The sequence below is a fragment of the Pelobates fuscus genome, chromosome 11 (genome assembly GCF_036172605.1).
Source record: "Pelobates fuscus isolate aPelFus1 chromosome 11, aPelFus1.pri, whole genome shotgun sequence".
Classification (NCBI taxonomy): Eukaryota; Metazoa; Chordata; class Amphibia; order Anura; family Pelobatidae; genus Pelobates; species Pelobates fuscus.
The window spans coordinates 131655116-131674704 of NC_086327.1; the positions used below are offsets into that span (position 1 = coordinate 131655116).

The 19589-nt window shown below is 45.8% G+C and overlaps 1 protein-coding gene and 1 long non-coding RNA gene across 2 annotated transcripts in view; both read left to right on the forward strand.

Moving 5' to 3' along the window:
- LOC134577734 (uncharacterized) overlaps positions 1-19589 on the forward strand; it is a 139512-nt gene that overhangs the window by 110771 nt on the left and 9152 nt on the right. The window lies entirely within an intron of this gene.
- On the forward strand, positions 3375-18748 carry TIRAP (TIR domain containing adaptor protein). The gene is made up of 4 exons (XM_063436520.1): positions 3375-3821; positions 9295-9346; positions 12824-13402; positions 17532-18748. Exons 1-4 carry the CDS (start codon positions 3774-3776, stop codon positions 18746-18748), a joined length of 1896 nt encoding a protein of 631 aa, XP_063292590.1. The 5' UTR covers positions 3375-3773.

A 19589-nucleotide genomic window follows, 5' to 3' on the forward strand; every position in this document is an offset into this window, starting at 1 on the left:
TACCCAGAATGCTCTGTGTTAGGGGGTAATTACCCAGAATGCTGTGCGAGTTAGTGGTAATTACCCAGAATTCTGTGTGTTAGGGGGTAATTACCCAGAATGCTGTGCGAGTTAGGGGGTAATTACCCAGAATGCTGTGTGTTAGGAGTAATTACCCAGAATGCTGTGTGTTAGGGGAGTAATTACCCAGAATGCTGTGTGTGTTCGGAGTAATTACCCAGAATGCTGTGTGTTAGGGGGGTAATTACCCAGAATGCTGTGCGAGTTAGGGGGTAATTACCCAGAATGCTGTGCGAGTTAGGGGGTAATTACCCAGAATGCTGTGTGAGTTAGGGGGTAATTACCCAGAATGCTGTGCGAGTTAGGGGGTAATTACCCAGAATGCTGTGCGAGTTAGGGGGTAATTACCAAGAATGCTGTGTGAGTTAGGGGGTAATTACCCAGAATGCTGTGTGAGTTAGGGGGTAATTACCCAGAATGCTGTGTGAGTTAGGGGGTAATTACCCAGAATGCTGTGTGAGTTAGGGGGTAATTACCCAGAATGCTGTGCGAGTTAGGGGTAATTACCCAGAATGTTGTGCGAGTTAGGTGGTAATTCATTTCCGAGTTAGAAGCTATAGCGTTGGGGCATAACATTCATTCCCCGTTAAAAGCTATAGCGCGGGGTCATAACATTCATTCCGAGTTAGAAGCTATAGTGTGGGGTCATAACATTCATTCCGAGTTAGAAGCTATAGTGTGGGGGCATAACATTCATTCCGAGTTAGAAGCTATAGCGCGAGGTCATAACATTCATTCCGAGTTAGAAGCTATAGCGTGGGGGCATAACATTCATTCCGAGTTAGAAGCTATAGCGTGGGGGCATAACATTCATTCCGAGTTAGAAGCTATAGCGTTGGGGCATAACATTCATTCCCAGTTAGAAGCTATAACGCGGGGGCATAACATTCATTCCCAGTTAGAAGCTATAGCGTGGGGGCATAACATTCATTCTGAGTTAGAAGCTATAGCGTGGGGGCATAACATTCATTCCCAGTTAGAAGCTATAGCGTTGGGGCATAACATTCATTCCCAGTTAGAAGCTATAGCGTTGGGGCATAACATTCATTCCCAGTTAGAAGCTATAGCAATGGGGGCATAACATTCATTCCGAGTTAGAAGCTATAGCGCGGGGGCACAACATTCATTCTGAGTTAGAAGCTATAGCGCGGGGGCACAACATTCATTCCCAGTTAGAAGCTATAGCAATGGGGGCATAACATTCATTCCGAGTTAGAAGCTATAGCGTGGGGGCATAACATTCATTACGAGTTAGAAGCTATAGCGCGGGGGCACAACATTCATTCCGAGTTAGAAGCTATAGCGTGGGGGCATAACATTCATTCCCAGTTAGAAGCTATAGCGTGGGGGCATAACATTCATTCCCAGTTAGAAGCTATAGCGTGGGGGCATAACATTCATTCCCAGTTAGAAGCTATAGTGTGGGGGCATAACATTCATTCCCAGTTAGAAGCTATAGCGTGGGGGCATAACATTCATTCTGAGTTAGAAGCTATAGCGCGAGGTCATAACATTCATTCCGAGTTAGAAGCTATAGTGCGGGGGCATAACATTCATTCCGAGTTAGAAGCTATAGCGTGGGGGCATAACATTCATTCCCAGTTAGAAGCTATAGCGTGGGGGCATAACATTCATTCCGAGTTAGAAGCTATAGCGTGGGGGCATAACATTCATTCCCAGTTAGAAGCTATAGCGCGGGGGCATAACATTCATTCAGAGTTAGAAGCTATAGTGTGGGGGCATAACATTCATTCAGAGTTAGAAGCTATAGTGTGGGGGCATAACATTCATTCAGAGTTAGAAGCTATAGTGTGGGGGCATAACATTCATTCCCAGTTAGAAGCTATAGCGCGGGGGCATAACATTCATTCTGAGTTAGAAGCTATAGCATGGGGGCATAACATTCATTCCCAGTTAGAAGCTATAGCGTGGGGGCATAACATTCATTCAGAGTTAGAAGCTATAGTGTGGGGGCATAACATTCATTCCGAGTTAGAAGCTATAGCGTGGGGGCATAACATTCATTCCCAGTTAGAAGCTATAGCGCGGGGGCATAACATTCATTCCCAGTTAGAAGCTATAGTGTGGGGGCATAACATTCATTCCCAGTTAGAAGCTATAGCGTGGGGGCATAACATTAATTCCCAGTTAGAAGCTATAGCGTGGGGGCATAACATTCATTCCCAGTTAGAAGCTATAGCGTGGGGGCATAACATTCATTCCCAGTTAGAAGCTATAGTGTGGGGGCATAACATTCATTCCCAGTTAGAAGCTATAGCGTGGGGGCATAACATTCATTCCGAGTTAGAAGCTATAGCCTGGGGGCATAACATTCATTCCGAGTTAGAAGCTATAGCGCGGGGGCATAACATTCATTCCCAGTTAGAAGCTATAGTGTGGGGGCATAACATTCATTCCGAGTTAGAAGCTATAGCCTGGGGGCATAACATTCATTCTGAGTTAGAAGCGATAGCGCGGGGCCATACTAATTCACGTGCCATATTCATGCTCTACAGGTTAAAGCACTGAAATAAACAGGAAGCTTGGTTTTACGGAAACTGTGACTAGAATCTTCTGAAACTGCAAAATGTGTTTTTTGTCAAAGAATTCAATAGTGATTTTTCTTTTTACCTTTTTGTGGGCATATATCTCCTGTTTTGACTGTTTTATATTAATTATAGCCCTACTCAATAAATATATCTTTATATCTTCAGTGAGAATGTTTAATTTCGGTTTCCTTATCTCCCCGTATTGCAGTGATTCTCTATTGTCTCCTGTAGGTGCCACACACGCCAATGCAGGACTCAGAGCTGGATTAAGAGCCCATTGGGCCTGGTGCTGACAATTACAATGGTCCTAATTGCCTTGCACAGATTCCTACATTGCCCAGATTTACACCGATTCCTACATTGCACAGATTCTTCCCTTGAACAGATTCCTAATTGCACAGATTTGCAAATATTCCTGCCTTGCACAGATTTGCAGATTCCTACATTGCACAGATTTGCAGTTTCCTACACTGCACAGATTGTTACATTTCACAGATTCCTACATTGCCCAGATTTACACAGATTCCTACATTTCACAGATTCTTCCCTTGAACAGATTCCTACATTGCACAGATTTGCACATATTCCTGCTTTGCACAGATTTGCAGATTCCTGCCCTGTACAGATTCATACATTGCACCGATTTGCAGATTCCCACATTGCACATATTCCTGCCTTGCAAAGATTTGCACAGATTCATACATTGCACATATTCCTGCCTTGCAAAGATTTGCACAGATTCCTGCTTGCACAGATTTGCAGATTCCTGCCCTGTACAGATTCCTACATTGCACAGATTTGCAGATTCCTACATTTCACAGATTCCTGCCTTGCAAAGATTTGCACAGATTCCTGCCTTACACAGATTCCTACATTGCACAGATTTGCAGATTTCTGCCCTGCACAGATTCCCACATTGCCCAGATTTGCAGATTCCTACATTGCACAGATTCCTGCCTTGGCACACGCCCAGCACCTGCCAGCGGAAGAGGAAGGGCAGTGTTAGTGAGTATACTGACAGTCTGGGCTCAGGAACTCGGTGCAACTTCAGCAAACCTCCACACTCAGCATGGCCTGTGCCAGAGCTCACACTCACTGAGTGCACACACACTCACTCACCCACCCTGCCCAGACTGGGGGAGGGGCTGACACTGAGTGGACAGTATGTGCCCTGGGAGACCACCACGACCTGCAGCAAGGAACACAGATCAGGTGAGTGACACTTCCAATCATCTGCACTGAGTGTGAGTGTGAGCTAGACCCTGATTAACTGCAGGTGCAGAATACTCTGTTTAACCCTTTTTGTGCCTGGCTGGCTGTTTAACCCTTGCTGTGCCTTGCTGTTTAACCCTTGCTGTGCCTGGTTGGCTGTTTAACCCTTGCTGTGCCTGGCTGGCTGTTTAACCCTTGCTGTGTCTGGCTGTTTGTTTAACCCTTGTTGTGCCTGGCTGTTTATGTAACCCTTGCTGTGCCTGGCTGTTTATGTAACCCTTGCTGTGCCTGGCTGTTTATTTAACCCTTGCTGTGCCTGGCTGTTTAACCCTTGCTGTGCCTGGCTGTTTAACCCTTGCTGTGCCTGGCTGTTTGTTTAACCCTTGCTGTGCCTGGCTGTTTGTTTACCCTTGCTGTGCCTGGCTGTTTGTTTAACCCTTGCTGTGCCTGTCGGTTTGTTTAACCATTTCCATGCCTGGCTGTTTGTTTAACCTTTGCGGTGCCTGGCTGTTTAACCTTTGCAGTGCCTGGCTGTTTAACCCTTGCTGTGCCTGGCTGTTTGTTTAACCCTTGCGGGGCCTGGCTGTTTAACCCTTGCGGTGCCTGGCTGTTTAACCCTTGCTGTGCCTGGCTGTTTAACCCTTGCTGTACCTGGCTGGCTGTTTATCCCTTGCGGTGTCTGGCTGCAGGCGGAGGATACTGTATTCGATTTAATGTCCCTCAGCTGCAAATCCTTTCACCTTGTGCACCTTTACTCTGAGTATTTTTCCCTGCACTGACTTCTCACTATTTACTAAAGTGAGAATTTAAAGTGAATTTAAAAAGGGCAGAGTAGCCAAACTGAAAGCATACCTGACTAAGAGAATGTTTCCACTTTGGCTATTTTGACTTTAAATTTGAAACAGTGGCATCTCTAGATTTTGTGAGGCAGGGAGGGTGTGACAGGGTGAGTAAAGGAGGGAGTTTGACAGGGTGAGTAAAGGGGGGAGTGTGACGGGGTGAGTAAAGGAGGGAGTGTGACAGGGTGAGCAAAGGGGGAGTGTGACGGGGTGAGCAAAGGAGGGAGTGTGACGGGGTGAGCAAAGGAGGGAGTGTGACGGGGTGAGTAAAGGAGGGAGTTTGACGGGGTGAGTAAAGGAGGGAGTGTGACGGGGTGAGTAAAGGAGGGAGTGTGACGGGGTGAGTAAAGGAGGGAGTGTGACGGGGTGAGTAAAGGAGGGAGTGTGACGGGGTGAGCAAAGGGGGAGTGTGACGGGGTGAGCAAAGGGGGAGTGTGACGGGGTGAGCAAAGGGGGAGTGTGACGGGGTGAGCAAAGGGGGAGTGTGACGGGGTGAGCAAAGGGGGAGTGTGACGGGGTGAGCAAAGGGGGAGTGTGACGGGGTGAGCAAAGGGGGAGTGTGACGGGGTGAGCAAAGGGGGAGTGTGACGGGGTGAGCAAAGGGGGAGTGTGACGGGGTGAGCAAATGGGGGAGTGTGACGGGGTGAGCAAATGGGGGAGTGTGACGGGGTGAGTAAATGGGGGAGTATGACGGGGGGAGTGTGACGGGGTGAGTAAAGGAGGGAGTGTGACGGGGTGAGTAAAGGAGGGAGTGTGACGGGGTGAGTAAAGGAGGGAGTGTGACGGGGTGAGCAAAGGGGGAGTGTGACGGGGTGAGCAAAGGGGGAGTGTGACGGGGTGAGCAAAGGGGGGAGTGTGACGGGGTGAGCAAAGGGGGAGTGTGACGGGGTGAGCAAAGGGGGAGTGTGACGGGGTGAGCAAAGGGGGAGTGTGACGGGGTGAGCAAAGGGGGAGTGTGACGGGGTGAGCAAAGGGGGAGTGTGACGGGGTGAGCAAAGGGGGAGTGTGACGGGGTGAGCAAAGGGGGAGTGTGACGGGGTGAGCAAAGGGGGAGTGTGACGGGGTGAGCAAAGGGGGAGTGTGACGGGGTGAGCAAATGGGGGAGTGTGACGGGGTGAGCAAATGGGGGAGTGTGACGGGGTGAGTAAAGGAGGGAGTGTGACGGGGTGAGCAAAGGGGGAGTGTGACTGGGTGAGCAAAGGAGGGAGTGTGACGGGGTGAGTAAAGGAGGGAGTTTGACGGGGTGAGTAAAGGAGGGAGTGTGACGGGGTGAGTAAAGGAGGGAGTGTGACGGGGTGAGTAAAGGAGGGAGTGTGACGGGGTGAGTAAAGGGGGGAGTGTGACGGGGTGAGTAAAGGAGGGAGTGTGACGGGGTGAGCAAAGGGGGAGTGTGACGGGGTGAGCAAAGGAGGGAGTGTGACGGGGTGAGTAAAGGAGGGAGTTTGACGGGGTGAGTAAAGGAGGGAGTGTGACGGGGTGAGTAAAGGAGGGAGTGTGACGGGGTGAGTAAAGGAGGGAGTGTGACGGGGTGAGCAAAGGGGGAGTGTGACGGGGTGAGCAAAGGGGGAGTGTGACGGGGTGAGCAAAGGGGGAGTGTGACGGGGTGAGCAAAGGGGGAGTGTGACGGGGTGAGCAAAGGGGGAGTGTGACGGGGTGAGCAAAGGGGGAGTGTGACGGGGTGAGCAAAGGGGGAGTGTGACGGGGTGAGCAAAGGGGGAGTGTGACGGGGTGAGCAAATGGGGGAGTGTGACGGGGTGAGCAAATGGGGGAGTGTGACGGGGTGAGTAAATGGGGGAGTATGACGGGGGGAGTGTGACGGGGTGAGTAAAGGAGGGAGTGTGACGGGGTGAGTAAAGGAGGGAGTTTGACGGGGTGAGTAAATGGGGGAGTGTGACGGGGTGAGTAAATGGGGGAGTGTGACGGGGTGAGTAAATGGGGGAGTGTGACGGGGTGAGTAAAGGAGGGAGTGTGACGGGGTGAGTAAAGGAGGGAGTGTGACGGGGTGAGTAAAGGAGGGAGTGTGACGGGGTGAGTAAATGGGGGGGGGGGGTGACAGAGTGAACTCACTTTGAATTCCCCAGAATTCTCACTTTAGTGGTGTCATTGTATATATTTACACACAGACATACAGGTGATACTCGAAAAATTAGAATATCGTGCAAAAGTTCATTTAATTCAGTAATGCAACGTAAAAGGGGAAACTAATATATGAGAAAGACGCATTACATGCAAAGCAAGATAGTTCAAGCTGTGATTTGTCATAAGTGCGATGATTATGGCTTACAGCTCATGAAAACCCCAAATCCACAATCTCCGTAAATTAGAATATTGTGAAAAGGTGCAATATTCTAGGCTCACAGTGTCCCACTCTAATCAGCTAAGTAAGCCATAACACCTGCAAAGGGTTTCTGAGCCTTTAAATGGTCTCTCAGTCTGGTTCAGTAGGAATCACAATTACCAGATTTTACTATTTACATGACGTAAAGTCATGATTTTATTAACGACACAGAGGCTCCTATTATGCTGCACTCTTTCTTTATCTCCCTCAGCAGCAAAGAAAAACTTTAACAATAATATGAACACAGGAACAGTCCTCTCCAGCATGATAGGCGGTATTCCCTTGACAATTTCCTCTTTCTTGCGATCCCGAATTTGTGCAATCATCCAAACAAGAGAAGGAATCCAACAACGAAAGAAGTCATCGATAGATGGACTTTCGATTTAGGCTGTAAAAGAGAGTAGAATATGGTAACATCCAATAAGATGAACATAATCAAAGTAATACTGTAATAACAATAATAATAATTGTAAATAAAAAGATAGCTGTAATAAGGGCAATAATAATAATAATAGTAATAATAATCCCACAGTTAAGAACTATGGAATCAGTGTACGGAACTGAGGGAGCAGCAAAGAAAGAGGAAATTGTCAAGGGAATACCGCCTATCATGCTGGAGAGTGGAACCTGATTGACTGATTGGTTGCCAGGGAAGATATGTGTTAAGGACTGTTCCTGTGTTCATATCATTGTTTTTCTTTGCTGCTGAGGGAAATAAAGAAAGAGTGCAGCATAATACTCGCCTCCGTGTCTTAATAAAATCATGGGGAAGGCTGCTGACCTGACAGTTGTGCAGAAAACCATCACTGACACCCTCCATAAGGAGGGAAATCCTCAAAAGGTAATTGCGAAGGAAGTTGGATGTTCCCAAAGTGCTGGATCAAAGCACATTAATAGAAAGTTACGTGGAAGGGAAAAGTGTGGAAGAAAAAGGTGCACAAGCAGCAGGGATGACCGCAGCCTGGAGAGAATTGTCAGGAAAAGGCCATTCAAAAGTGTTGGGGACTTTCACAAGGAGTGGACTGAGGCTGGAGTCTGTGCATCAAGAGCCACCACACACAGACGGATCCTGGACATGGGCTTCAGATGTCGTATTCCTCTTGTCAAGCCGCTCCTGAACAACAAACAATGTCAGAAGCGTCTTACCTGGGCTAAAGAAAAACAGACCTGGTCTGTTGCTCAGTGGTCCAAATTCCTCTTTTCTGATGAGAGCAACTTTTGCATCTCATTTGGAAACCAAGGACCCAGAGTCTGGAGGAAGAATGGAGAGGCACACACTGCAAGATGCTTGAAGTCCAGTGTGAAGTTTCCACAGTCTGTGTTGATTTGGGGAGCCATGTCATCTGCTGGTGTTGGTCCACTGTGCTTCATTAAGTCCAGGGTCAACGCAGCCGTCTACCAGGAGAGTCTGGAGCACTTCATGCTTCCTTCCGCAGACAAGCTTTATGGGGATGCTGACTTCATTTTCTAGCAGGATTTGGCACCTGCCCACACTGACAAAAGCACCAAAGCCTGGTACAATGACCGTGGGATTACTGTGCTTGATTGGCCAGCAAACTCGCCTGACCTGAACCCCATAGAGAATCTATGGGGCATTGCCAAGAGAAAGATGAGAGACATGAGTCCGACCAATGCAGAAGAGCTGAAGGCCGCTATTGAAGCATCCTGGTCTTTCATAACACCTCAGCAGTGCCACAGGCTGATTAGCTTCCATGCCACGCCGCATTGAGGCCATAATTGCTGCAAAAGGTGCCCAAACCAAGAGTCCATATGCATGCTGATACTTTTCAGAGGTCCGATATTGTTCTATATCCACTCCTTGTTTTATTGATTGCATGTAATATTCTAATTTACTGAGATTTTGGATTTGGGGTTTTCATGAGCTGTAAGCCATAATCATCGCACTTATGACAAATCACGGCTTGAACTATCTTGCTTTGCATGTAATGCATATATCTCATATATTAGTTTCCCCTTTTACGTTGCATTACTGAAATAAATGAACTTTTGCACGATATTCTAATTTTTCGAGTATCACCTGTACTACAACTTGTTTTGTTTATGTTGTCTCTTAGATGTTTTGTATAACAGATGGATAATGTCATTTTAAGTGTTCACTCACTTTTTGTGTATTTTTTTTTGTGTTTACTCTGCTAGTGAGTGATATTTGTGTCTGGACCCACGAGTGATTTATTTACATTTTTTAAATGTTCATGTTGTGTTTGCACTTTACTTCTTTGTGGGTTATCTCAGCCTCTTTGCAGACTAATAGTGGTCAATGTTCCCCTTAATGCAGGCGACCTTTCACACAACGGAAATTCTTAGAGAACGTACAATAGGAATGTCAGGTATGTACCCGAGGGGTATATGGGTTTTTTCTACATGTGCAGACACCCAAACCCCAAAACCTCCCACAGCATGCCAACTTCTACAAGGGCCATGCCAACTGCCAAACTTTACTCCCCAACTTCCATGCACTCCACGCTGGTTTCTATATGCTCCATACTCATCACTCAATCTTCTATATGCTCAACGCCAATTCCCACACGCACCACACTTGGTAATAATGAAAAAAAAACATTGATAACAAATTAAACTACAATAGATCAATCTATTCACCTCTCATCACATACCCATTATAACTATACAGCCAGCTCCCGTCCATACCCATTATCACTATACAGCTAGCTCCCGTCCATACCCATTATCACTATACAGCCAGCTCCCGTCCATACCCATTATCACTATACAGCCAGCTCACGTCCATACCCATTATCACTATACAGCCAGCTCCCGTCCATACCCATTATCACTATACAGCCAGCTCACGTCCATACCCATTATCACTATACAGCCAGCTCACGTCCATACCCATTATCACTATACAGCCAGCTCACGTCTATACCCATTATCACTATACAGCCAGCTCCCGTCCATACCCATTATTACTATACAGCCAGCTCCCGTCCATACCCATTATCACTATACAGCCAGCTCCCGTCCATACCCATTATCACTATACAGCCAGCTCCCGTCCATACCCATTATCACTATACAGCCAGCTCCCGTCCATACCCATTATCACTATACAGCCAGCTCCCGTCCATACCCATTATCACTATACAGCCAGCTCACGTCCATACCCATTATCACTATACAGCCAGCTCACGTCCATACCCATTATCACTATACAGCCAGCTCCCGTCCATACCCATTATCACTATACAGCCAGCTCACGTCCATACCCATTATCACTATACAGCCAGCTCCCGTCCATACCCATTATTACTATACAGCCAGCTCCCGTCCATACCCATTATCACTATACAGCCAGCTCACGTCCATACCCATTATCACTATACAGCCAGCTCACGTCCATACCCATTATCACTATACAGCCAGCTCACGTCCATACCCATTATCACTATACAGCCAGCTCACGTCCATACCCATTATCACTATACAGCCAGCTCACGTCCATACCCATTATCACTATACAGCCAGCTCACGTCCATACCCATTATCACTATACAGCCAGCTCACGTCCATACCCATTATCACTATACAGCCAGCTCACGTCCATACCCGTTATCACTATACAGCCAGCTCACGTCCATACCCATTATCACTATACAGCCAGCTCACGTCCATACCCATTATCACTATACAGCCAGCTCCCGTCTATACCCATTATCACTATACAGCCAGCTCACGTCCATACCCATTATCACTATACAGCCAGCTCACGTCCATACCCATTATCACTATACAGCCAGCTCACGTCCATACCCATTATCACTATACAGCCAGCTCCCGTCTATACCCATTATCACTATACAACCAGCTCCCGTCTATACCCATTATCACTATACAACCAGCTCCCGTCTATACCCATTATCACTATACAGCCAACTCACGTCCATACCCATTATCACTATACAGCCAGCTCACGTCCATACCCATTATCACTATACAGCCAGCTCCCGTCCATACCCATTATCACTATACAAACAGCTCACGTCCATACCCATTATCACTATACAACCAGCTCCCGTCTATACCCAATATCACTATACAGCCAGCTCACGTCCATACCCATTATCACTATACAGCCAGCTCACGTCCATACCCATTATCACTATACAGCCAGCTCACGTCTATACCCATTATCACTATACAGCCAGCTCACGTCCATACCCATTATCACTATACAGCCAGCTCCCGTCTATACCCATTATCACTATACAACCAGCTCACGTCCATACACATTATCACTATACAGCCAGCTCACGTCCATACCCATTATCACTATACAGCCAGCTCACGTCCATACCCATTATCACTATACAGCCAGCTCCCGTCTATACCCATTATCACTATACAACCAGCTCCCGTCTATACCCATTATCACTATACAACCAGCTCCCGTCTATACCCATTATCACTATACAGCCAACTCAGGTCCATACCCATTATCACTATACAGCCAGCTCACGTCCATACCCATTATCACTATACAGCCAGCTCCCGTCCATACCCATTATCACTATACAGCCAGCTCACGTCCATACCCATTATCACTATACAGCCAGCTCACGTCCATACCCATTATCACTATACAGCCAGCTCACGTCCATACCCAATATCACTATACAGCCAGCTCACGTCCATACCCATTATCACTATACAGCCAGCTCACGTCCATACCCAATATCACTATACAGCCAGCTCACGTCCATACCCATTGTTACTATACAGCCAGCTCACGTCCATACCCATTATCACTATACAGCCAGCTCACGTCCATACCCATTATCACTATACAACCAGCTCCCGTCCATACCCATTACCACTATACAGCCAGCTCACGTCCATACCCAATATCACTATACAGCCAGCTCACGTCCATACCCATTATCACTATACAGCCAGCTCACGTCCATACCCATTATCACTATACAGCCAGCTCACGTCCATACCCATTATCAATATACAGCCAGCTCCCGTCTATACCCATTATCACTATACAGCCAGCTCACGTCCATACCCAATATCACTATACAGCCAGCTCACGTCCATACCCATTATCAATATACAGCCAGCTCCCGTCCATACCCATTATCACTATACAGCCAGCTCACGTCCATACCCATTATCAATATACAGCCAGCTCACGTCCATACCCATTATCACTATACAGCCTGCTCACGTCCATACCCATTATCACTATACAGCCAGCTCCCGTCTATACCCATTATCACTATACAACCAGCTCCCGTCTATACCCATTATCACTATACAGCCAACTCACGTCCATACCCATTATCACTATACAGCCAGCTCACGTCCATACCCATTATCACTATACAACCAGCTCCCGTCTATACCCATTATCACTATAAAGCCAGCTCACGTCCATACCCATTATCACTATACAGCCAGCTCACGTCCATACAAGCTATAAGTTCACATTGTAGAGTGATGTGTTCAAGGACATCAATCTCTTAGGTCTGCCATTTCCTGGCTAAGATTTTGACCCCTAATTTAATCTAGTTGCCACGTCTGCTTTATTTCAATCTTTGGCCACCATTTTGGAAATAAATAGATTAATTGTAGATTACAAATAATTTCCTGCCTGTTAGCATCTTACATTTCAGTAACTTGATCTGTTCCTGCGTTTCTCGTGAACACTGATCCCTTTGGCTGTATTTAGTTTTTCTTTATTTTGTCACCTGTCAGTCCCCATTGGTTTTAATAAGCTTCTTTACTATTTAGTTACAAACATGGGTTTAATAGCGTTAACGATATGTCGTTCTGCTCTGCAGGCTTCTTCAAGCGCCTTCTAGGGAACACTCTAAGGCCTAGCTCTTCATCCCAGACCTCCTCGTCCTCATGTAAGACGTTGTCCTCTTCACAAGAAACCTCTGTGAAAATGACTGTATCGCCAAACAGAGTTCCTTGCGAGCCGGCGCTTTTCTGGCCAAGAAAGAGTGTGCGCTGGGACCTTCAGTATGACGTGTACATCTGCCACAGCGAGAAGGACTCTTCGTTTGCGTTTGAGATGCTCTCGTACCTGGAATCTCTGCCAGAGAACCTGCGCTGCTTTCTGCCCATGCGTGACATGGCTGTGGGTAGCTCCATTGCCTCTGAGATGTGCTACGGTCTAAGAAGCAGCCATTGTTGGGTAATGCTTCTCACTCCTGGCTTTCTCCAGGACTCGTGGTGTGGTTACCAGCTGAACCAAGCCTTGGTGCTAGCTCCCTGTGGCGAGGGGCGTTTCATCCCTCTTATGTTGGATTTGCCAAAATCTCAGTACCCTGTAGTGCTGAAATTCATGTATTCTATCACAGGGACTTGTGGAGATATGTCGGTGTTGACCAAGGTGCGAAGTTGCGTACTGATGTGTAAGTATGTTTTATGATTCCTTCTCATACAGAGAGTGGAGCGTCCTGCTCACAGATTACTAAGGACAATGGGAATTATATGTAAAGTGCAACATTCAAAACATGGAGCAGTTGTCCTAGAAACCCGTGCAATGCCCCTGCTGATTACTCTACTCTTAGATCTTTGCCCCAGGATTGCTTTAAATAGTAATAGTATTACTGTCATGCCAAAGCATGAGTTGGCATTTGATATGTGATATGAGTTATTTTTGTACATGTTGGAATAACATGTATTGTACGCTTTGATCTAACACCAGGCCCAAGTCAAAAATGTAACAACCAGATAACCAGCACCACAGCTGGGCAAAAGGTGTCATAAATGTAATGGTCCATATGCTCTGACTTTGGGTTATTCAAAGGACAACATAATGTAAGGAAATATGAGAACAGTTACGGTATATATATTATGAGAAGGCCCAATATGAATATATATTCCGACTGCCCAGGTTATATCCATTTGTTTGGTACCAAACATGCCCAGTGGAAGTTGCGGCTGTCATGGGAAACCAGAATGGCCACTTTCCAAGAAGTTAAAGTTAGCATGTTTGATCTCTGAAAACTCACAAGAATTGAAAGAATATGATGATAACAGAGTTATAGAGGTATAGATCTCTGAAAACTCACAAGAATTGAAAGAATATGATGATAACAGAGTTATAGAGGTATAGATCTCTGAAAACTCACAAGAATTGGAAGAATATGATGATAACAGAGTTATAGAGGTATAGATCTCTGAAAACTCACAAGAATTGAAAGAATATGATGATAACAGAATTATAGAGGTATACAGTAAATGGCACATTTTAGGAAGCCTATTGTGATTTCAGGTAAATCCACACTAGTGCCCTTGACCGGTTTATTGGAGTGGACAATAAACTGCCAGGCCAAACCCCTCTGATCCACACAGGTGTCTGGCGACTTAGAAATACCCAGTTTGAGCTACATAATCAGAATGTTGGATTATACAGGGGGAGAATTCTTTTTAACAACTGCTTGGAGAACTTTAAGCCCTTCCTGACGCAAGACGAAAATTTTCCGTCATGCTTGTCCTTCCATTAAGGACACATGGTGGAAACTTTTCGTCATTTACTAAAGTTAACCCCAGATCGCAGCGATTGTGGGGTTAACGCTCCTCCAGTGTGCCTCGGTATCCGAGGCAGACCAGAAGCACCCGATCACGCTGTCCCTGCAGGTCTGATGGCCTGTAAGAACAAGTACGTGTGCTGCAGGGACTCCTGATCTGCCTCCCTGCTCTTTCATGGTCAGTGTGAAGTGCAGGGAGACACATCAGCAGTGCTCTGCTTCTCCCTGTAATAAAAAAAAGTTGAAGTGAAATCCCATCCCTTTCCCCTGCTTTAATAAAGTTAAACCCTTCCCTGCCAAATGATCACTGCCTACAGTGATCAAAATACAGATCTCAGTATTATACCTAACTTTTATTTATTTTTAACCCCCCTGGCAGTTACATTTATTTCATTAATTTAAATATTTTAAAATTATATATTTAGCTAGCTGGGGTGGAGGAAGTTAGTGGGGGAATTAGAGGATTTGATAAATAAAACAATGTTTAAAACGTTTAAAGGTACATACGGGGGTATTCCTGTACTCTGACGCTATACTAGGGTGTTAGGGCAGGACGCATTGCAGGGGTTAATCTAGAGGTTGCTGGGACTAGCAACAGATAACCAGGGATCTGGTGTCATTGACCCTTTCAGTTCCACACTCTCACCACTGTCTTGGCTGGGCCCATAGCCCATGTTCGTGATAATTACTAATCACTGAGATACGCACCAAACTTTTTACTGTATACTTCATGTAAAAACATTGTGGGTAAGTAAAAAACGCATTACCTCCATTTCTATGTCCCATAATGCCCTATTCTCTTTTTACGTAGAGTAACCCTTTAAAGAGACTCTATACGCACCCAGACCACTTCAGCTCATTGAAGGGGTCTGGGTGCAATGTCCTATGTCCATTAACCCTGCAATAGTAAGTATTGCAGTTATTGAGAAACTGCAATAATTACTATTCAGGGTTATCTCCACCTCTAGTGGCTGTCTACCAGACAGCCTCTAGAGGGCTTCCTTTGGTCCGGTATCTGACACTGGATGTCCTCACGCTTTGCATGAGGACCTCCAGCATCAGATATTTTCCCCTAGGAAAGCATTGAATAATACTTTCCTATGGGGAAATCCTAATGCGAGACCCGTCATTGCCGGCCATGCGCATTAGTTCTCCCCAACCGGCTAACGTTACCATTCAGGTAACGGCTTTTTTCCTGGCACTATAGAATCTCTTTAACCCCTTAAGGACCAAACTTCTGGAATAAAAGGGAATCATGACATGTCACACACGTCATGTGTCCTTAAGGGGTTAAGGGAACATCATGAATGACTTCCAGGTCACAGGTGAAGTATTATCAAAATGTCTTTATAGAGGGGTACAATCTGTCCACATTTCTAAAAGTTTTTTAAAGTAATCAAGTGCCCCATTTTTCCTTCGTACATTCTGACCGATTGTGCTTTTCCCGTTTATCTTTCACCAGTAGCACATATTCTGCCTCGCTTTCTGAGAAAACATCAAGAAATAATACGTATTTATTAATAAATGGAATGCGTTCTACACAACGTAAATCAAAAAAGAACCAGAAAATGCACAAAAGTAACAGTGAAAACAACTGGATTTCCTAATTTCTAATTCCAACAAATTTGCATATTATTCAGTTAGACGATGATAAGTATCTCTCGTGGTGTCAGTAGGTCGTTTTTTTATGAGGTCATCATGAGTGAGTTAGAGAGGCTTCGATTTCGCATTATAATTTTCAGGAAGTTCTGTGTCCTTTACTGATAGGGTTATTGACTAAAGGAAGAATTTAATGTGAATTTTAAAATCGCCATACTAGTTAAATTCTCAAAGTCCGCCATGCAACTGCGATTCTCGCTTGCAACCGTTGATAATGAATTCCTGATGTACCTGCGTGTACTGATCATTCTCGCTGTTGATACATTTTGGAAAAATACAAAACGAAAACTCATTCTAATAAAAAGGAATTTACTAAAAAGTCAGCTTTGCTTTCAGATCGGCTACTCTGGCCTTAAATTTAACATTCACTTTCGTAATTAACCCTGTATATATTCTCCCCAAAATGGGCAATTCAATTATATTCCAAATGATCCCCAGAATAAATTGGCTGCAAACTATATAGCAGCCGCTGAGCAACTGTCAACTTTCTTTATTTTTATACATATGAGAGATTTCACACGATGGGTGTTTGAACTGCAAAGAGTTAATACTGAGAACAATCCAGACGTAATACAGGTGTGGGGGAAATAAACACCTGAAACGCTTTGAATTAGGTTTGATCCTGAAAACCTGCACAGGTTTCCACTGGCCAATAGTAACATAGAAAGTGTAACAAGCTAAAGTGGCTTTGGTCCTTTTAAATCTAACGGTATTCTTTGTAATGACACGGATAAGCGATCCATAGGGCAACTTCTCGTGTTTTTGGCTTTATGTACATTTGTAGAAGCATGTTTTAACCCATGAAGGACACGTCCAGGCTGCAAACTGAGTCACTCATATTGTCTAATTCTCAAGCAAAGCTTACTCTATAACTGCTTCTGATTGGCTGGGGGGAACTCTCACCCTGAGCCTGATGGTGTGTCATTTGACAGAGTATATAAGAAAGGAAGCGTTAACCGGGTGGCCAAAGACAGACAGAGAGCGTCGGTGGGCACCTATTGCAAGCAATACTACGCACTGCTTTTCTCAATGGGTGCTCACTGACCGCTTACGCTCTCAGTCCATCAGTGATTGCCGTGCTGACCCCCTCCTCATACAGTAGCGCAGAGAGGAAGGAAGCCGGGAAGCACAGGTGCCGGGCCTCAGAGACCCAACTTTGGAGTTAAACCGTGTTAAAATGGTTTAACTCCTGAAGATAAGATGGCGTATGGACACTCCTGCCCTCATAACTTAAATAAGCTTAAGTTGTTATGGAGGTAGGACAGTTCCTTTAAGAATGCAGACCAAACAGGAAAATTGCTGGCCATGCGCTTAATAATAAACTGTGCTATTCTTTTTTTCTTTATAGATCTAAAGAAGTTACAAAACGTGATGAGCAGTGGAACAAGTGAGCAAGCTAATACTTCATCCAGCTGTAACCCGTCACTGAGCTCTGGGGCACAGGCATCCAGCAATAATCCATCACTGAGCTCCGGGGCACAGGACTCCAGCAATAAGGCATCACTAAGCTCTGGGGCACAGGCATCCAGCAATAATCCATCACTGAGCTCCGGGGCACAGGACTCCAGCAATAACGCATCACTAAGCTCTGGGGCACAGGCATCCAGCAATAACCCAACACTGAGCTCCGGGGCACAGGACTTCAGCAATAACCCATCACTGAGCTCCGGGGCACAGGACTCCAGCAATAACCCATCACTGAGCTCTGGGGCACAGGACTCCAGCAATAAGGCATCACTAAGCTCTGGGGCACAGGCATCCAACAATAACCCATCACTGAGCTCTGGGGCACAGGACTCCAGCAATAAGGCATCACTAAGCTCTGGGGCACAGGCATCCACCAATGCATCACTGAGCTCTGGGGCACAGGACTCCAGCAATAACCCATCACTGAGCTCCGGGGCACAGGACTCCAGCAATAACCCATCACTGAGCTCCGGGGCACAGGACTCCGGCAATAATCCATCACTGAGCTCCAGGGCACAGGACTCTAGCAATAACCTATCACTGAGCTTCGGGGCACAAGCGTCCAGCAGTAACTTGTCTTTGAGAACTTCCAAGGCGCAGGCATCGCACATTAACACACAGGGCAGGAGCAGCGACACGAAGGAGCGTAACATTAACACACAGGGCAGGAGCTGTGACACTCAGGAGAGTAACATTAACACACAGGGCAGGAGCTGTGATACTCGGGAGAGTAACATTAACACACAGGGCAGGAGCTGTGATACTCGGGAGAGTAACATTAACACACAGGGCAGGAGCTGTGATACTCGGGAGAGTAACATTAACACACAGGGCAGGAGTTGTGACACTCAGGAGAGTAACATTAACACACAGGGCAGGAGCTGTGATACTCAGGAGAGTAACATTAACACACAGGGCAGGAGCTGTGACACTCAGGAGAGTAACATTAACACACAGGGCAGGAGCTGTGATACTCGGGAGAGTAACATTAACACACAGGGCAGGAGCAGCGACACGAAGGAGAGTAACATTAACACACAGGGCAGGAGTTGTGACACTCAGGAGAGTAACATTAACACACAGGGCAGATTTATTTAACCAATCATTGTTAACAGGAGTAGTCCCAGAAGATTGGAAGTTAGCGAATGTTGTGCCCATTCACAAGAAAGGTAATAGGGAGGAGTCGGGCAACTATAGGCCAGTAAGCCTTACTTCAGTAGTGGGGAAAGTGATGGAAACCATGTTAAAGGATAGGATTGTTGAACATCTAAAAACACATGGATTTCAAGATCAGAGACAACATGGGTTTACTTCAGGGAGATCATGCCAAACTAATCTTATTGATTTTTTTGATTGGGTAACTAAAATTATAGATCAGGGTGGTGCAGTAGACATTGCTTACCTAGATTTCAGTAAGGCTTTTGACACTGTTGCACATAGAAGGCTTATCAATAAACTGCAATATTTAAGTTTGGATTCCAATATTGTTGAATGGGTAAGGCAGTGGCTGAGTGACAGGCAACAGAGGGTTGTAGTCAATGGAGTATATTCGAAGCTTGGGCTTGTCACCAGTGGGGTACCTCAGGGATCTGTACTTGGACCCATTCTCTTTAATATTTTTATTAGTGATATTGCAGAAGGTCTTGATGGTAAGGTATGTCTTTTTGCGGATGATACTAAGATATGTAACAGGGTTGATGTTCCAGGAGGGATAAGCCAAATGGCAAATGATTTAGGTAAACTAGAAAAATGGTCAGAGTTGTGGCAACTGACATTTAATGTGGATAAGTGCAAGATAATGCATCTTGGACGTAAAAACCCAAGGGCAGAGTACAGAATATTTGATAGAGTCCTAACCTCAACATCTGAGGAAAGGGATTTAGGGGTGATTATTTCTGAGGACTTAAAGGTAGGCAGACAATGTAATAGAGCAGCAGGA

Bases quoted from the DNA above. Each gene is read 5' to 3' on its own strand.
- TIRAP (XM_063436520.1), top strand. From the start codon at position 3,774: ATGTGCCCTGGGAGACCACCACGACCTGCAGCAAGGAACACAGATCAG. The intron at 3,822-9,294 runs GTGAGTGACACT...CCCTTAATGCAG, and splicing joins CAGCAAGGAACACAGATCAG to GCGACCTTTCACACAACGGA. The intron at 13,403-17,531 runs GTAAGTATGTTT...TTTTCTTTATAG, and splicing joins GCGAAGTTGCGTACTGATGT to ATCTAAAGAAGTTACAAAAC.